The 20923-nt window shown below is 36.5% G+C and overlaps 1 protein-coding gene across 5 annotated transcripts in view; it reads right to left on the bottom strand.

Annotated features, from left to right (window-relative positions):
* Window positions 1-6922: 6922 nt before the first annotated feature.
* The window catches only part of LOC135207800 (E3 ubiquitin-protein ligase ubr3-like), a 121177-nt gene continuing 107176 nt past the window's right edge, over window positions 6923-20923 (bottom strand). For all 5 annotated transcript variants that reach the window (XM_064239629.1, XM_064239633.1, XM_064239634.1 and 2 more), the window contains exons 25-32: window positions 20193-20352; window positions 19768-19996; window positions 19406-19651; window positions 18673-18911; window positions 17746-17911; window positions 16865-17076; window positions 16099-16370; window positions 6923-15074 (exon numbers count right to left, since the gene is read on the bottom strand). In XM_064239629.1, coding sequence (XP_064095699.1) covers window positions 14957-15074; window positions 16099-16370; window positions 16865-17076; window positions 17746-17911; window positions 18673-18911; window positions 19406-19651; window positions 19768-19996; window positions 20193-20352 — 1642 coding nt within the window. In that variant the 3' untranslated portion in view covers window positions 6923-14956. The remainder of the gene's footprint in view (window positions 15075-16098; window positions 16371-16864; window positions 17077-17745; window positions 17912-18672; window positions 18912-19405; window positions 19652-19767; window positions 19997-20192; window positions 20353-20923) is intronic.

The following is a 20923-nucleotide window of genomic DNA, read 5'->3' as shown; positions in this document are numbered from 1 at the left end:
GTCCCACTCACTACGCGAGTACCATAGCACGGCTCCCCCTGAAAATAACTATAACAGTTTATGAATAGCTATAGTATAGATGGACCTCACTTCGTTCGCTTCGTCTTGCCCTCATACCTTCACCAATTGCTTTCGCAATGATTTTCAACCTTGCAATAACTGATTCCACTTTCCAGTCATTAGACTCATCCTGTCGCCTCGCCTCCACATTCACCAAGACTTTAGTAGCACAATTACTCCTCCAACTCAAGGCTGCAATTAGTGATTCAAAAGCATCTCTTCATCTATATCTTTTTTTATTCCGAGATCCATTTGCCCCTACACCTTCCTCTCTGCACTGGAATGGCCCTATACCCTCTCTCTTAGTAGCTTCGATCCCTCGTGTTCGTCTCGTAATTCTTATAATAGTACCACCATTTCCATTTAACCTTTACTCAGCCAGATCCTCCCGGTTTATTTCTTTATCCATTGCATTTCAGTTGCTAGAGAGCATGATTTTTACTTTTAGGCCTATTGGCCACCTAACTGCTACAGACTGGTTACACTTAGTAGAAAAAGTAGCAGGGCATCATCACAAGCTATTCTCATCTGTTTTTAACCGTGGGTAGATTATTATTATCATCATTATTAAAAAAAGTTTAACTGACCACTGAATTGACACTAACTTACTTAGGGCTTGCTTACACCTCACTTAATATATAGCAAGAGCTTAAAATTGACTGAATGGATCAAATGAAATGTTAAAGATAAAAAATTGTAATTATTTGTTTCGAAAGCACTACAGGGCGTTAGTTGAAAACTGGACGTCTGCAAAAAAATATGTTTTGACTGCAAGCACTATTCAAGAGCATGGGCCCTTCTAGGTACTGTTCACCAAACACCCCTCGGTTGAGTAAGTGTGACTGATCCACAATGCTTATCACTTGCAAAGTGGGGTATTAAGAATGGCTTCATTTAAGACATAAAACTGCTTTTAAAGTGCTCTTTTCCAATGCCCAGTTCTTCCTGTCTTGCACAAATTCTCAACTGTTGGTCTGCACATGCCATAAATATTGCATGTCATAATTTACCACGAAGGTCATTATTCCATTAAAATATATATTGGGGTTTAGTTTACTCTGCATCCTCAGTCAGTGCAGGTTTACACGACAGCTAGACCCATAAACACTCATACCTAGAATTGAATTTTGTACAAACGATGACACAAGATTAAGTCAAGGCTTAAGAATTGCTGGGAAAGAATTAATCAGTCGAAAGAGTACTCAGTACAGAGAAAATTAGACAGATGTGGGAATCAGTTTTGTTTCCATTTCTGAAAAGGATGACTGTTATATTGGGTTTTATCATTCTTTGGACTGTAAATCATCACCTCATCACGTTAAGAGCTCTTATATTTTTTTTAACTTTAGGGAGAGTATAATTCTGACTTTTCTCTAAGACAAACAGACTACAATCCTATGGCGTCTCAACTTTCTAAGACAGACAGACAACAATCCTATAGTCTTTCAGCTTTCTAAGACAGACAGGCTACAATCCTATAGCATCTCAACTTTCTAAGTACGGTGTACTTACTTACTTCTTCTTCCTAGCTTGTTCCCATTTTTATATGGGGTCGCCGTTTCGGATGAGCCATTTCCATCTATTTCTATCCTGTGCTTCTGCCTCATCAATTCCCTTCTCATGTAAGTCTCCTCTCACATAGTCCTTCCATCTCTTTCTTGGTGTCCCTCTTCATCTTCTTCTTCCTTGAACCTCCATCCCCATAGTATGTCTCCCAGCATGGTCCTCATCTCTCCTCAACAGGTGTCCATACCATCTCAGCCTCCCATCCTGCACTTTCTTTGCTACTTTCACCACCTTAGTCGACCCCCTTATGTGGTCATTGCTGATCCTATCCTCTCTTGTCACCCCAGAGATCCACCTAAGTATTCTCATTTCTGCCACATCCATCTTCTTCTGCTCTGTTTTTCTCATGCTTGCTGTTTCCGTACCATACAGCATTGCTGTTCTTACCACCGTCTTGTGAAATTTTCCTTTTAACCTAAGCGGTACTCTTTTGTCACAAAAAACTCCAGAGGCCGCTCTCCAGTTGTTCCAGCCTGCCTGTACCCGATATTTTACTTCTTCTTCCATACTTCCTCCAATGTTAACAAAAGAACCCAAATACTTAAACTTATCAACTTTCTTTATTTGCTCTCCACCAAGATGAATACTTTCTCAAACATCCCCCTCAGTGGTGGTACACATATCTTACCCCCCCCCCCCCCCTTTTATTAAAGCTACACAAATTGGAAACCCTTACTTGTTGTCAATGGTGCCCTCTGTCTGCAACCATGTCGTTAGGCTATTAAGATCTCATAAGTATAAAAATATACTGTTTATTACCCAAAGCAATTGAATATAAAATAGAACAAAATGATTAACAAGTCATAATGACAGAAAACCCAAATCTGCCCATAAAGAAAACTAGTAAGTTAACATTCTACCCTCCTGACAAAGAATTCACTCCCAGACCCAAAATGTCAATAAGTTCATCATACTAGTCAGGTTAGAGATTCCCGTCTCTGGTACCATGGAATAGGACCCATCTGTAATAAAGATAACAATGGATAAGAGATACACTTCACACATCACTCTTTTCAAAGTATTTACGTAAAAGAAAGTATTTCACACTTCTCTCTCTTTTCCAAGGTAACGGTTTTCTAAGCCTTACAAAATATGTGTTCATACCTTTACGATGGGGGCTTTCTCTCCCGACACTCGGTGTGTACCACCTGACCTCTTTTATCTCACCAAAAAGAATGTGGCTTTTGCAAGTGCCTTGGACTATTAGGCCTGTAACATCCGTACAAACGAATGTACATACTTGACTACAAGAGAAGCAATCTCTCGGTTAAACGCTTACGTACTCAAATTCCTTTACTCAAGTAAGCTGCCCTTACAGCCTGTCTCCAAGCAAGACATGATATGTGATTTCATTAACATTACACACTTGTAAGACATATATTCTGCCTTAGATCTAATTCTCATTCCTCTGTCCTCCAGTACTTGTCTCCATCTTTCCAATTTCACTTCCAGATCTTCCCTGCTCTCAGCGCACAGAACCATATCATGGGCTCAGAGCCAACCCCTGGTGCAATCCTACTCTCAACTCAAACCCCTGTCTCCCCAACACTGCTCCTCACTCTGGTAAATACATTCCGGTACATCTATTGTATCAATCGCACGTACTTCTATGGCACCATCTTCTCCCCCAGACTCCTCCATACCTCTTGTCTCGGGACTCGGTCATAAGCCAAAATATTCAAGGTTAATGATTACCATATGTAGGTCCCTTTGCCTTTCCCCAAATTTCTCCATTAGTTGCCGCAGACAAAATATACCATCTGTTGTTCCCATTCCCTTCATAAATCCCATCTGCTCTTTACCTATTGTACTTCTCTCAGTCTAGCATCTATCATCCTTTCCAGTATCTTCAAAGTGTGGGACATCAATTTAATACCCCTATAATTACCACACTCTTTGACATCGCCTTTCCCTTTAAAAATTGGGATCAATGTACTCCCACGCCACTCATTTGGTATCTTTTCCTGTTCAAGGATCTTTATCATAAGATCGTACAGTATATCCACTCCTTCATCTCCTAATGCTTCCCATGCCTCCACAGGAATCATGTCTGGTCCGGTTGCTTTCCCATTCCTCATCTTTAGTGCATTTAGTACCTCTTGCTTAGAAAACCTCATTACCATGCCAATGTTCACTTGCCCATCCTCTCTTATTAGTCTATTATTTTCTTCATTTAACAACTGTTCGAGGTATTCTTTCCATCTCTTCACAATGTCTTCCTCCTTTCTAAGTACTACACCATCTTGATCTTTTATTTGTTTGATATGTGTAATATCTTTGGTGCTCTTATTTCTAGCCTTTGATAGCTTGATCACCTTCTTTAATTCTTCCTTTGTCCCCAGCTCATTATACACATCATCAAACGACTTTTTTAGCTTGGGCTACCACCTTGTTTTTCTCTCTGTCTTCCACTGACTGTGACTCTTCCCATCTTTTTGCCTCCTTATCTTTTACTATTTTCTCAATGTCTTCATCCCACCACCAACTCTAATTTTCTTCTCATGTGATACCAGATGTCTCTCCTAGCAGCTCCTTTCCGTGCCTTCTTATTACTGCTGCATTTCGTGCCCACCATTCTTGAACATCTTCAATCCCTATATCAATATCCTCCAAACCCCTCCTCTTAAACTCTATCTTCTTATCCCCTTCCTTCTCTAATTTGTACCATTTAATTTTCCTTATCCCTTTAGCTTTGGTTTTTCTTTCCCTTTTTAACTACAAATCCATACATAGCAGTGTGTTGGGGGGCTACATGGTCGCCTGGAATAACTTTGCAGTTCTTGACCTCCACCAGATTTATCCTTTTATACAAGTAGTCATCATCTGGGAGCATCTTCCCCCACTCCTATATGTTATTAGGTGTTCCCTTTTCTTCTTAAAGAATGTGTTTACTATTGCCATGTCGAATGACACAGCAAAGTCCACTACACTCTCTCCTTCTGGGTTTCTCTCCCCAATTCCATGGTCCCCATGCACCCGACCAATCGCCTCATTTTCACTTCCGACATGGCCATTCAAATCTGCCCCATCACACTCTCATGTTCTTCCAGTTCTTGCATTATTCCATCAATCTCTCTCCAGAAATTTCCCTTCTCTGCTTCTGTGCAACCAACTTGTGGTGCATATGCGCTTATATTCAGAATTTCTCCTCCATAACATATCTTCAATCTGATGATACAGTCATTCTTTCTATGCACTTCTATCACTGAATTCTTCAGTTCATTAGACAGTACTATGCCAACTCCATTTATATCTTGTTTATTTGCTCCACTATAGTATAGCTTATATCCATCACCCAACTCCTTAGCCTTATTTCCTTACAATCACGTTTTTTGCACACACATAACATCTACTTTCTTTTCTCTCAAGTCAGCCAATTCTCTACCTTTCCCAGTCATGGACCCAATATTGAGCTGACATACTCTAAACCCAATGTGAGCTCGCTTCTTTAGCTGCACCCAGACCTGATGCAGTAGCCGAGCCCTCGCCTACCACAGACACACAGGGTTAGGGTGATGTCTCTGTGCGTCGTTTACGGAGTACGCCCTAGCATTACCTCTTTCCATATTTACCCTCATTCACTTCAAGTATGTTGTACTCAGAGTCACTGCTTTAACCCACAGACAGACAGACATTCAGTCGCCTAAGAACCTGCTTTGCACATTCTATAGCTGGTTCACTTGAGGTAGATTCTTGGATGAGCCCCATGCCTACGACATGTTTGTTTGGCGGCCGCTTATTGGCTGGGAGCTGCCTACCTCCTGGTACCAGCCAATCAGCTGTCGCCAAACAAACTTCTCGTAAGCATTTGGCTCATCCAAGAATCTACCTTCAGTGAACCAGCTTTAGGTCCTGCAATTTTGTTCCAGTACAATTTCTGAACATTCTGAACAATTGTACACAAGCACAACATAAAATGGAAAATAAAACTACTCTTCAGTGCCCTTCCTCATATAATATTCTTAACATACAAGTTTAATTTAACAGTGTAGTACTGTACAATCAATTCCCTAATACAATTCAATGCATGTTATCAAAAAAGATGAAAAAATCTACAAGTGACTGAAAACTCAGGATTATTCAAATGAATATTATCTACAACAAAATTCACAAAATATAAATATTTATATATATATATACATATACTATATATATATAATGGTAACAGGCTCACAAAACAAAGGACTGCAACCTCCATTCTCCTAGAATCTGGAACACAAGTTTGCCAGAACACCAAACTTCCTTTATAAATACATATACTATACAGATTTACATAAATCACCTCTATGCATGTGTAAATATATATACACAGTGCCCAGTTTATGATGGGGTTCCGTTCTTGAGTCGCTTTGTAAGCCGAAACATCGTCAAAAATCCTTAATGCTTTGGGTGTATTGAAAACGATGTAAACTACATTTTTCACTAAGTTTTTCATTTAAAAAATCCCCCAAGTATTGATTATTTTGCCTTTTTGTAGTCATATATCTTCCGCAGGATCCACGTCACAAGTGTCGTAACCCCTGGAGTATGTTGTAAACCAGGATATAATTTTTGATGAATTAAAATATATGAAAAGCGTTGTAACCTATGAACCATCATAAACTAGGGACTGCCTGTATTATATATATATATATATATATATATATATATATATATATATATATATATATATATATATATATATATATATTATATTAAAATTTTGTTATATAATTATATATATATATATATATATATATATATATATATATATATATATATATATATATATATATATATATATATATATATATATATATATATATATATATATATATATATATTATATATATATATAATTATATGTATACATATACGTACAGTGTTCACCCAGTATTCATGGGGGATGCCTACCAGACACCCGCCAAATAGCTAGATAGTTGAAATAGTTGAAACCCCTATAAAATGCTTAAAACTGCCTATTTAGTTAGTTGAAACTCAAGAAAAACCCACTAAAAATGTTTATACCTGTTCTTTTTTTAATAATTTTACCACAAAAAGTGCATTTTATGATGGAATTATTAAGAAAAACAGGAATTTGCAGATACTATTTCTCATGGAAAAATACGGGAAATATTCACATTTTCCACAAATGATGGGGTATATGTTCCAGAGAGAAATCCACGAATACGAGAGTCCAAAAATCCGGAGTGCACAAATACGGGGGATTCACTGTATACATATATATACGTATTACATATACACTTTCAGGAGGAGGAGAATACAGAAAGAGGAAAAGGGGGAAGAAAACTAAATGTCAGAATGTCAAACAAATAAAAGATTTATTAATGACTGTACATGCATACCCACACATATGTATATATACATACATACTATACACACAATGAATGAACTGGAGACAGATGTCAAGCAACAAAAGTAAAAAAATTACTAAAATGTATGCATACATACTCACACATATGTACTGTATATATACACGCACATACATACACAGTAATATATCTTACACACTTGCACACTTCCAAGCATATACATAAGAACAACCATTTATATATGTACTGTATATGCTAGCCTGTGTGTACTTTATACACAGTACATACACGACATACAGCATCATACCCTCTCTTCAATGTATTTCCCGAAACAGTTTTTCTGTCTAACCCACTTGGTATTCAAACTTTGGGTGACCTACTCCAATGTTCTACAATAAATAACTACACTACAAGTCCCTTTGAGAACAAAGTTTTCTTACTTCGTAACATACCAAGGCATAGATGTCCGTCCTAATAATAAGAACGCCGTCGCTTTGATGCCGAACGCAGCACAGATGTGCTCTAATGTACAGTAATAAAGCTCAGTAGGGTAGGTGAATACACAGCATCTAGACACTTTTACACAGAGCTTAATGTGACCGAGATAAATCAAGTCATGTCAAGTTGGATCTGGATAAAACAATCGATGGAAAAATATTGCCTAGCCTAAAAGGAAACCGAAGACATCCCAGAACCAAAACACACACTTGCCTTAGGTATGACGGACACTTGAGAAAACACCCTTTTTTATTTCTGCTGGCCTTAGTAAAGGCTGGAAAAGCACTGCACAGGTCATCTTGGATCGAGGGATTAACTAACAACCAGGTCATCTGAAACTTTAACCCTGGAAATCCACTGAAGTGAGGGTTTGATACCATATATGTTATATATATTTTTAAAATATATATAAACAATATATACACAGATCATCCCATTCCTTATCGAGGTATAGTGTATTGCACATCAGTTAATACTGAATGCCTCTACTTGCAATCCTTCTCTGACTGGATATCACTGTTTATTTCATTTATGATGGTTATGCAAACTCTCACAAAGGTTGTTTACTACAAACAAGGCATCTGAATGTTCAGTAGAGGTGTCCTCTGCAGATTGGTATAAGAACTTTAACTATCTGCAGCAGACATACAACAGCATAGAAAGGACGAAACCAAGTTTGAGCACAGAAAGTACTGTCATGCTATTTCAAGCATGAATAAATAACACTAAAAGAGGGTAGCACAAAAAACTGGCATAAATGCAAAAGCCTCGTGACCTCTGTTTTCAAGGTTAAAAAAGAAAGGCAGACAAAACATCAAGGAACTGAAGGGGATCTCCGAGGGAATACATTTTGTTTGTTTCATTTAGCTGTTGGAAAATCACCACCAAATATTACTCATACCACCTGTTTGCTTTCCAGCGATAAACATTTTTTTATTTTAAATTTCAATTTACTCAGAATTTTTCTTAGTCTTCGACTGGATAAACTTTGTCCTGAACAACTTGTTACTTTTGTGCTCGGCACTCGAAGATATTGTTATAATCATCCATATCATGAGCCGTTATGTAGTGTTCTTTCGCAATGTTTTTAGACAGGTAGTTGTTATAAAGTGAGTTTAACCAGATTACTATTAACAGAAATGCAATGGGCATAAAAAAAAAGTTACCCTCAAAACTAAAAGAAAAAATTTTTATATTCAGTTTTATTTACAGACTATTCTATTCATGTTTTGTTGAATCATCCTTTCTTCAGACTTTTCCTTTACAAAACTCAGATCTTGAGTCACAAAAACACATTTTATCAAAGTTCCAGTATAGAAGAGTCAACTTTGAATAATCCAACCAGGATTTCTTAAAAGGTATAAACTAAAAATCTCTAAAAAACTAATTCATATTACTGCATGGTTTTGGAGCAAATGAAATTTTGAAAGTTACTCTAATTCAAAAACCTTTTTAAAACTGTTTATCAAGGTTATGACCTAATGGGTTGGCACGTTGTAGAATTTAAATATAAAAAAATACACTTTGTATATATTTCCATAAACAATTAAGCTAGCCCATGATGGCTCACTTTTTAACTGCCAATTAAATGGTTAATCAGCAGCTTAAGGCAGTTTCATTCCCACACCTCTTGAACTTGCAATGTACCCAGGGCAATACAGTTTAAGTAACACCTCAATTTAAAGGACCTCCACTAAGAGAACTTCTGTACTCATCCGCCACCACAGTACGATGATTTTTTCCTATGCTACCGTTTTACATGCGATTCATTTAGATATTTCTCCCAAGTTGAATGTCAAGCATACAGTACAGGTTGGTTTAAGCCAGGAACTATTTGTGGAATTATGGTCAGCTGCAAAATACCTTGAAATTATTCAAGTGCAGGCTATTTACGTATATATATATATATATATATCCATACACATAGTCTTTTTTGCTTAATGGACTTGTTTTATTCACCAAAAAGAGCAGACCCCCCAAAAATCTGATAAGTTGAGGTGCTACTCACGTCAGAAATACAGCATGTTTTACATAGCTTCAAATATATACCATATACCAAAACAGGAGGAATACAAATTAGAAACACATGTTAACATAAATTCCTAGACACTGCTGTTCATGTTTACCTGGCAGCAGCAGCGAGATAAAAAATAAGCAAATTGTGTTTTTTCACTCGACCATTCCCTTCTCTGACTTCACCTTTCTCCAGTTTTCCTCTCTCACTGATGACCAAATCCTTCAGGAGTCTTCAAAACATGTGACCAGTTGGTCTCAATAATGTCAGTCTAAGTTATTATTGTGGACACTTTTATTGACAAAATTATCATCTTTGAGTAGTTCAATGAAACCACAGTCCAAACACTCAACCCTCACAAAGTTGGCCTGAGGGGCTTCGTCTTGAATAAAAATTTACATTATAATTTTACATAGTACATTGTAGCACTTGAAAGATCACATAATTTGGAAAAGTAGATTATTTGGAATCTGGCCAAATTAACCTTGATATGCTTCACTGGTTGAAGTCTAATCATTCACATTAAAACTGGTATAAACTCAGTGCTGCCCTGGTTTCTTGGCATAACACAAGAATTGAGTTCCGAGGGTATCTACTAAATATCCATAATGTGTCCAATGTGGCATGGGTGAGAAGGCACAAATGTGGTTCCATTTGTAATTTCAAATTGACTGAACTGGGTTTCAACGTGTTGTTAACCGAACCTGGGGGTCAAGTGTTTAGTGTTCCTACTAATTAATAGCCCGTTTTTCCATTCTTTATACCCATGGACACTTTTATATTCATTATACTCTTTCAAGTAAATTATATTATTATTCAGAAGATGCAATCTATTCAAGGAACAAACCCACAACAGGGGATACTGACTTCAAATTCAAACTGCCACAGAGGACCATCAAGTCAAAATATTCAACTTGGATAGTCTTGACCCAATAGGGTTTGACTTTAATAACAGAATTAAATAGCCAAGAGGTAGCCATCACTGCATTAGTAGCAAAGGAAAATGTTTGGGACTATTACAGAAGCTACAGTCGAACTTGGAACAGGACACCAAACTTTCATCCTAAAGGATCACTGCATATAGCACTCGCTTTTCACTAACTAAATGGATGTAAAAGCTCAATTTGAGACTATTGAAAATCTTCTAGTGGTTTGAAGTTATACACTAAAACAAAAATACAATAAAAAAATTTTTAAGGCCAAGCAAGGTGACAGGAAGTTGCTTTAGAAGTGAGTCAAAGGTGTTGGTTATTGAAATATGACCTCATGAACAGCTGATGGTGTAAGTTACTATAACCTGCAGTGCAAACTAGGTTTCCATCACAAATGGTGGATTTAAAGGATATTATACTGCTAATTTTGAAACATTGTCTTGCATTTGACTGTCAAGCATGGCAAGACATGTTAAATATAAACAACTGCAGGATGGTATTTCAAAAAAATACTCTACTTGGCAAAGTCATCACCTCCAATGTTAAGCAAGGCAAAGGTTCGCTGTGAAATTCTACGTCTTTTCTAAGTTTTGTCTTCTGCAAATCTCCAAAGTACCATTATTGTTATGCAAGTTGGTCAGTTTGTTTGTATGGTGTTTTTATGTTGCATGGAACCAGTGGTTATTCAGCAACGGGACCAACGGTTTTAAGTGACTTCCGAACCACGACGAGAGTGAACTTCTATCACCAGAAATACACATCTCTCACTCCTCAATGGAATGGCCGAGAATCGAACCCGCGACCACCGAGGTGAGAAGGAAACACCAAACCAACCACGCCACCGAGGCGCTTGCAAGTTGATCAGGGTCTCCCTACGAACACAATTTCTTACTCCACCCTGACATCCAACTCACTGGTGAGGATATAGATTTACTATCCAAATAAAAATAAATAATGTATAACATAGATTGCCCCAAAGTTATTATCTTATTTTCCCATAAAAATTCTGATTTCCAATTCATCTTCTGCCTGCCCACTGTTTGATTGAACTTTTTTTTTAAAACAAAGATTGGATCATGTGGGCTGTTCATGGAATATCCACAAGTCAAACACGTCCCCAATTACAGTAGCACAGTAAAAGAAAAGTAAAAAATTAGTGTCATTCCTTTTGACACAGTCGATTTCATTTTCCAACACCGAGCTTCATTTCTTTTTAATTTGTTGCAATCAAGGTCCTGTCATTTATTCTCCCTTTTATTGATTATATTGGGTTTCAGGGAACGGAATACCTACATATGATCTTGTAACAGTAGTAAGGTCTTTGGCTGTTCCACCAGCTTCCCCAATGCTTTAATGCCTACATGGGGAGGAAACTAACCCATTACGATCTAACACTTCTATCTTCATATAATTTGTGAAATGAAAATTTAATTCGTTGTGCAAGGGTATTTAATCAAAATTCAAAATGGTTTTGTTACACTTCTAAAGACACTGAAAATTATAGTGAGAAGACCATATTCTGAAGGAAGAATTGCTGTAGAACTATGATACCAAGGCTGGACACAACTGATGTCTCAAAGACTACGATGGTTTGGGCCAGCGACGAGAAGGGTTGTAGACCTGGTCAGAAAATTAGCAGATATGAGGAAGCCTCGGAAATTATGGAAAAAGGGGACTGATGGAGCTGCTTTTAAAAAAAATAAAAAATAACACATTCATGAAGATAACTATTGCTACTCCAATCTAACCCTTCTCTTCTATTTCCAAATTTTTTTTCATAACGAAATCCATGAGGCCAAACCGTCAAGGTGACCTAATGTTTCCCTCGACCACCCGACTCCCAAAAGCTAATTTATTTGACGAGGACTTCATCAACAGTAACTTTGTACTGACTTTGCTCATGGATAATTTCAATCAGCTTTGTAAGAAACACACACTGTTGTGGATTATTTCACCACTCTGTCTCCACTTAACTGTTCAACTTCTTTAATTCTGCCTTACTGAAGTGCTCACCTTTTGCTATATAACAAACTCCTCTGAGAATGAAATGTATAATTGTAGTTTGGTTAAATTACCTTTAAACATCATCCAGTAGAGATGAAATATTGATTAAATACATTTCATATCCATCTCATTAACCACCTTGATTCCATAAAGGCTGCTTAAAAAAGTTATTTTGGGCAACATATACTTGTAAACAGTTTATAGTTCACACAAGGAGCTGTCTCTTAAGTTTTTCTTGTCCTCCTTAAGCCTTACCCTTGTATTACAGCAGTTTTCAAAGAATGCTTTATTTCTGTTAGTATTCTGGGTTTGCTTTCTACAACACTGGTAACATATCACTTTTTTCTCTTTAGTATTTATCAGTATCAAACCTCTTATTACAAAAATTATTGGTTTACTCATGCTTTGTTACTGTTTAGATTATTGAAATTTTTCGAAAATACAATTCACCATGACATAAGAATGTGCTCAGATTCTGAGTAATATATGGAGTGATTTGCCAATCAACTGAAATGTTCCAGCTTTCCATTTCTACTGTTCTACTACTTATACCACAAAGCTCAACAGGAATGCAACATCATCGCAACTAAGGAAAATTGTGTATATAAACTGTATAGTATATACATAAAATTTAACTTCTACTGAGCAAGGACTGCTTAACAAACATGCACTAAATTTCCCTTTAAAAAGGTAATGAACTAAAATGTTCAGCCAATATCATATTATGTCCTGGTTTTTATTATTCAGCTTTCCTGAAACATCGAAAAATGTCCATGCACAAGAAAACTGCAAACAGCCCTATTTTATCCCTTCATTTTCTGAGTATTCTTAGTCAGTTTTATTGAAAAATGAATCACAGAGATGCCAATACTTAGCAGAGAAAACATCTGGATGGTATGAAATAGGGAAAACATGCACACCTGACAGAAAAAAACAATTTAGGCATAGTACACTGTGAAGGCATTATAATTTTCTCCAATTTTCTCAAGTAAGTAGCCTGCCACCAGTCAGAAGTTGGCATTACAGACGAAGACATATTTTCTCTAAACCCTGTCGGATCTAGTTTTGCTTTTATGTTATATCAGGATAATCTCTCTACATAAATTTAGCATTCAAACTGTTTGTTTTCAAAATGTAATTCTGGTAAGTAGGGCATAATCCAAAAATGAAATTTGACATACAGTACTGGGTAGTATCATGTTTATCTTCAAAACAAATATCAGGAGTGGCATAAATAAACTATGTCATTAATTAAAGCGTTTGTGCATACAGTATTGCTGAACCATAATCATACTTTAAACCATAGGATTCTTGCTATACTTAAGATATGATTTTTATTTACAGTAAAATACAAGAATATACAAAGTGTACAGTAAATTATATACAATTTACAACAATAACATTACTTAACGTTACTTGAGCGCTTCTTACTTCACACTTAGTAAACTCGACATGGAAAAAAAAAGGAAATTAAAAGTGTAAGTCCTTATGTAGAGGACTCCAAGTGGAAACCAAACAACCAAAATTTACCAAGCCTCGATTTCAAACATAAAAAATCAAGACCCCGTTCAAGACTCTAGATTTGGCTAATTTGCAATTTGCAATACATCTGCAATTAATACCCAACAACTTACAACCTACAGTGACAAAAATATCAACATATTTACCTGACAGTAATCAAAGCAAAGGATTCACTGCTCACTGGAAAGGAAAATTTGTGATGGGGAAAAGGACAAAGACCTGAATCGAACATAACATTTTTAAGCTGAGAAATGAAGAGGGATGGTGAACTGGAATTTGAAAGGGAAACGGAAATATGTATTGACAATGAAATGACTTAACTGACAATATGCGACATACTTTTAGAAACCAGACTCATGTGGCATAAAAGCTGACAAAAAATTTTATCGAACTTAAATCTTAATTCATCAGCGGGAGTAAAAAGAAAAGAGTACAGAATAAGAAACCCTGCTACATTCATATGTAGACAGCTCACAGACTTCATTTAAAATAGCTACATGTAATATCACATTTGACATGAAGGATAAATAAATAGAATTATGCACTTTCATTAAACCAAAAATATATACCCTTACAGTGTGTATTGGCAATTAGATAATAATAGATAAATCTGCAGTCATTTAAAGCAGAACCTATAAAATGAGTGACATCATCACTTTCATAGCACAGTAGCCGTGAAACCTCGGCATTTTATCAGTACTGTTGCACAACTCTCCAGGATATAATAAGAACAATTAAAAAAATATTGCACCACTAAAACTCTCATTCACCGCTGCTTCTTGTAAAAATGAAAACTAAATATTTAAAATATTTTCACCGTCCATACACAGTACTACTGTACTGTAGATGCAATTCTTAAAACACATGCTGTACGCTTACCGAGTTGTGCTTATTCATTACCAGCATTGAATTTTCAACACACTCATCAAAAGACAGGAGACAATTTATGAAGAAAAAAGTTCTCTTACCACTGACCATAAAACCTGTTATAAATACGTTTAATGCCAACTCATACAAAGGAATGATGCCTCGTGCATATGTCATGTGCCTCAAAGGATGTCTCTGTGCCAAATCCACCTCTTGTTGGTATGGTCAAAGCCATGAGAGAGCCACTGCTGTTCCAGTAAGTGGTATCGGTCTTCACTCAGGTACAAAGGCTTCCCCCTTCTGTGGAAAAGTAGAATTACCCATTATCTTGAGCATTAGATCTTGTTATGGTCTACTTTTATGGAAAAAATCAAATTAAAAAGTTCATACAGTCCAAGGCCTTTCCCTCTCTTCTCGATGTTTGTCAAACAAGACCCCTTCTTACATTGAGGTTTTTTCCAATCCTCAACCTTCAACAATATCTGACACACTTGTCAAACTGGATAACCAAAAACTGAAACTGCGATTTTCTTTAATCTGTAAGTTTCTTGGAATATTTAATTAATTACATCTGCATTTCTCTGATATAATACGCATAACAGTTGATCTTCTAATGACCATAGTTCTGAAACAATTTATGCTTACTTAATAATACAAAAAAGCTTTATATAATGAAATACCCTGACTTGGAGATCAAGAACCTTCCAAAATATTTTCTCATAATACTACATACAGTCTTGCAATTACCTAACTACACTGGCATGAGAGTATGATCATTCCAAGAAAATGTGTACATACTCTGCTATGTTTATAAATTTTTAAAGAGACTGCCATCTCAGAAAAAAATAACTTTCATCACAACATCAACCATAAATATGGCTTACACTTGTGACTTGCTTGTTCCAAGGTTCAACAATCCATCTCTCAGACAAAAAAAACAAGGTAGTCTCACAATGAATACCCCCATCCGGATCCTCAGGTATGTCTAAATGACCTTCCTCATACTTCATAAACCCATGGAGGTTATCAAGAATGCCTCGGAGGTTGAGATTTTCCAGAACATGCAAGATCATGTTTTCATACAAATACCAGCCCCATGCTGCCTCAATTAACATGGAATGTGAGGATATGATTGACACATACCTTAGGGTTCAGGTGTCGCATGTGTTGTAAGAATTGGGGCATGCATGTGTGGCATATACATAATTGATGGGTTGCACAAAAAAACTTTTGTCTTATAAGAGAAATGTGATTTTTCATGCTTATTAATGCACAGATAATGTTATTACTAACTACTATAATAATGTACTTATACAGTACTTACTTGAGGTCTCTGTCTTCCTCTCCAAAGGAATCTAGATGAACACAACCCCAAAGACACACTCTTGGGCCTCTAATTACTATCACAGTTGATGAGTTAATGACTAAGAAGATTGCCGTACCAGCTCCACAGTCAATGGCATGTTGCACACACTCGCAGATTTCCTGCTGCTTGCAGCAAGTTTCTCGTAAACAAACTATGGTGCCACATAACAGACAAACGCTAGGGTCCTTGGGCACACTGTTGCACTGTGAACATTGCCTCCTATGGTAGTACTGTCAAGAAGAAACCAAGAAATATTTATAAATGCCCCGAAATTCAAGCAATGATGCAATTATCACTGCCAAAAGAATATTTTGCTGAGATACTCCAAAGGATTTCCAGTGTATTGCCTTTCGTTTGCCTCCGTACATATTTTACTGCTAGGAAATTTCATGAAAATTGTAATTTGTGACTTGAAAAAATAAAAATTTCAGTGACTAAAATATAGAGCTAACTGTGATCCAGTCCTTCATAAGAAATTTAAATTTGTTCAATATAAAAAGTCTTCTACTAAAAATAAAATCCTGATCAAATTATTTAAATCTACAAATTTAGAGAATAATGCAATCCAGACATTGTCACATCAGCAACCCAATTACTATAAAGTTTATCCTCATTAACCAACACATAAGGCAAATTACTTTGGTTATCTAATTCTGCTTGACTACCAATCCAATGGATGCAAACATCCCCAGTGGTTAGACTGATTTGAATAAATGAGAATCACCTGAAATATAGCATCATAAGAATGAGGCAGCTTCAACAAGCGAGGCTGTGAAAAGTGAACCGAGGTGAGTAATGTTGAAGCAGCCACCTGCGCTTGCGAAGCAAAAGCTGCCACTTCACTACACCAGACTCTTGTGCCTCCAGCTAAGTCACCCAATCTCGTCTCCACTGGGCTCGACACCTCACTTGCCCGGTACGTGCCACACATATTACCTGAAGATTTAAGATGAGTATTTCAACCTTCTATATACAGTAATATTTAGTATTCCTTGTAATTCAAACACTACATAACTTACAATCATATCGTTTCAGATGAGTTTGACCAATCTGAAGATGGGATATTACTTCAAATGAACGTCACATACCAACAGTTGGTTTCATCCATTTTCTTTTGCTATTATCCAATTTAATATTCAAGAATGCCTCCCATTTACCGAAGAGATAGTAATAATTAAATCTGAGCTACAGTAAATGGGTCCCAGACCCCACCCCTAAATAGCTAAAATCCACGAATACTTACAAACCCACTAAAAACACTTAGAACTACCTACTTTGATAGTTAAAACACACAAAAAAAATCTAAAATGCTTATACCCGAGTATTTTAATAGTTTTATCACAAAAAAAGTATTTAGTAGTCGTAAAGATTAAAATAATAGTAATTCGCGAATATTTCTCCATGACTGCAGCTCCAACTGTAGTATTAACATCCTAATAAATCAATTTATTAAATCAAAATTCAACATGTCCTGTTTTAACAATTTTTCTAATGATAATTTTATTAATATTTTTAAGTATTCCAATAACAGTGGTTCCTAGTTTATATGGAAAGGATGGAGAATCGTTATGTTTAACCATACCATGTACACTTTTTAATACTCACCCATAATTGTAGAGTTCACTACAGAACAAGTATCCCACACACCAAGGTACTGCTCGAGAGCACCACACTCGGCAATGGGATCAGCTATGACAGGAGAATTTTCTTCTGCTAAATGAGCTTTTAGAAGCGCAGCTATCCGCAAAAACTGGAGACAAGTTTCTCGGACCTAAAGATGACAATGCGCAATGAGAATTTGTTGTCGCAACAAATTTCTTTCCTGTACAAAACTATGCAGTACCCTGTGCAATAAATATACAATAAATTGAACTCTCACCTAGAGTCAGTTACCTTATGTACGGATACTCTGAGTAAAGTAACCTCCAAAATGGACAATATATCATGGAGCAAAATCATACTCAATAAATAAACAAACAAACTTATACGTATTTGATCATTACAGTATTAGGTTGAAGCAAGAGTTGATAAGTCAAAAATTGTCACCTTGGCAAGATTTTAATTTAGTGGTTTATAGTAAAGTTACAAGCAAGAAATCAAGTCACTATGCGTTATTTACGATTAAACCATGATCAACTCCTCTCCAACCTCACCCTTCTTTATGCAATTGACTTGTCTCCTGAAATAACTGCAGCAACTTGCATACTTTATAAATCTTCATATAAACCTCAAATCACACTACAGTAATAAAAATGCAATTAAAAGCTTCAACCTTCCACCAAACCATACCACATGAGAAGCAAAACGAACCTGTTCCTATACGATACAGAATACAATATACAACTTTCAACCTTGAATGAAAAAGGATGACAAATACCTACATGAGAAATGTGATAATGATGGGTAAACCCAGGCAAGGTATCTTTTATGCAGTAATATCCTGACATAAAACTGACAACAGCTTACCAAGCACACCATAGGCAAGGGAGATAGTACCGCTTGTAAGAACTGCACTCCAAAATCAATTCTTACCTGACAAGTGACATCATTAACAGTCCATGAATCTTGAGGCTGGTCTGGCAGGGTTACCTGATCATCACAAAAAAATGGACTATCACGTAACGTATTATGGGCTAGTGCTAAAAGGGGCGCCAAGGGTCCAGTGTTGGTAGCTTGGTCACGCTGGCTCTCATTCAGTGCTCTGAGCGCAGACACAGCAGCACCCACCACAGCCACACGATATACATTGGCAACAACACAGCGCAGATAACCTGGAGAGGTGTGGTATTTTTTATTTCTTTCTTCCAATAACAGAATACATTAAAAAAAAAAATGATGTGTTTTTGGAATATATATATATTATTGTAGAAGTCTCCTTGAGGATGTGCAAAAGGAATTGCATAAGTTTAAGTGAAGATGCTCTACTGTACGTAATATTAGTTAAGTTAAAATACAATTCTTGTATTTTAACTTTTTACTTAAATTTCTATCTACCCCGTACTCTTTGGAAGCTTGAATTTCAAGTCAATGGCCCCTGAATAACAACACTGATATCAAAAACATCAAGGTGACAATTACAGAAATTCTAAAGTACTATAAAAATCCTTCATCAGTATGAATATCAACCTCCCAATTTCCGCAAGTAACTAAAAAATTAAAAGTTTACTACAAAAACTCAATACAACTTCCCATGCAGTAACTGTCATGCCAAGAGCCAAACAAAAAATTTACTTCAAGAAGAAAACCTCTCATAAAACAAACATACCTTGATCAATTCTCGATGGCAGAAGCAGGACTAACTGCAACAGCAAAGTTACAGGGTCCCGCAGCAAAAGAGGTACCTCCCTTTCTCTTGGAGTAACTGCCCCTTCACTTCCCGTTACAGGACGCTGAGAAATGGAAGCCCAAGTCTGTCTAATCCAATGCAATCCTCCACCAATTCCACCAGCATTATAATCTCCTCCTCCATTTAAGATCTTGGAGTGAAATCCAAGCACGTGCAGTAGGGGCACTGTAAGGAACACAATGGTCTTCAGTGAAGGTCAACGACATGGTAAAATAGTCAGAACAAAATATACAACTGAACAACGAACGCCACATTAACAGAGGTGCTAGAGCAACACTTACTAAGACAAGATCTCTTGACGTCCATTTTGGCATCTTGAGCTTGATACACTAAAGAACCGCCTCGCTGCACCAACTCCACCTCCAAGTTAGTCCTCAGTATCGAAGAAACAAACATAAACAAGGACGGAGTAGAAGGGTTTGTGGAAACGTTTCGGTACTTGGCATACGTTGCAACAGTCATGTCTTCCATCATGTGTGCCATGGCATTGGTTAGGGAACTACTGAAAGTCTGTCATAAATATAGGATTCCACATCAGTAAAAAAATCTCAAGATGAATACAAAAAAGCAGTATTTAATTTTTAACATGCCCTGATTTGAGAATTTTTATCTAAGACCTTTAGTGTTATCTATTCACAATTTCATAGATTTCTGATGTATGTATGGAAGCACAAAGTACTTTATATTATATAAAGATACAACTTACCGGAACAGTAAGGTCATTAAGTAATCTATCAACCTCCTCAACTAAATCGCTATCACAGGTGGAGGGATGTTTAACTAAAGCCGAGAGATCGCCTATCTCTGGAGAAATGGGCAGCACAGAGTTTCCTAGCTGTCGACACAAGGGGCACCAATATTCTCCTCTGAAAAAAACAACACAAATGCAATTAGTACCACTTTCTTCATTTTTTCACATTTCAAAAGAATTCTGAATAAAATTTTAAAAACACAGCACATCCTAGAACAATACGTACCAATACACTTCCTAGCTGCCGACCAGTCTGACTAGAAACGACCCAGCCTAACATAATTTAAGAGACTTTATAAGAGCCAGATCATCACTGTACGTAATATTAGTTAAGTAAACCATCAGTCACAATGGTTGACACTCTTGTTCTAAAATGCAATTGGAAAGTGAAACACGAGAAAATACACCAAAGGAAATAAATGAAAAGTAAAAAGCATAAATCAGTGCCGCTGAGAGAGCACTAAAAGAACATTTACTGCCGTCTACAATGTGCTGTGCCCAGACCCTCTTCTTCCATATTTCTTTTAGGGTAGGCAATAATACTCATCTCACTGGGTTACTTTTTATCCTAAAATCCATCTAGTTTAGCATCTTAGCCTGACTCAATATCTCTAGTTAGAATGGAAGTAATAGTAAATTATTCAATATCTCTGGTTAAAATGGAGGTAATAGCAAATTATTAAAAA

This window comes from Macrobrachium nipponense, chromosome 34, assembly GCF_015104395.2.
Source record: "Macrobrachium nipponense isolate FS-2020 chromosome 34, ASM1510439v2, whole genome shotgun sequence".
Lineage (NCBI taxonomy): Eukaryota > Metazoa > Arthropoda > Malacostraca > Decapoda > Palaemonidae > Macrobrachium > Macrobrachium nipponense.
The sequence above is the reverse complement of the archived record's forward strand: the minus strand, read 5'-3'. Positions and strand labels throughout refer to the sequence as shown.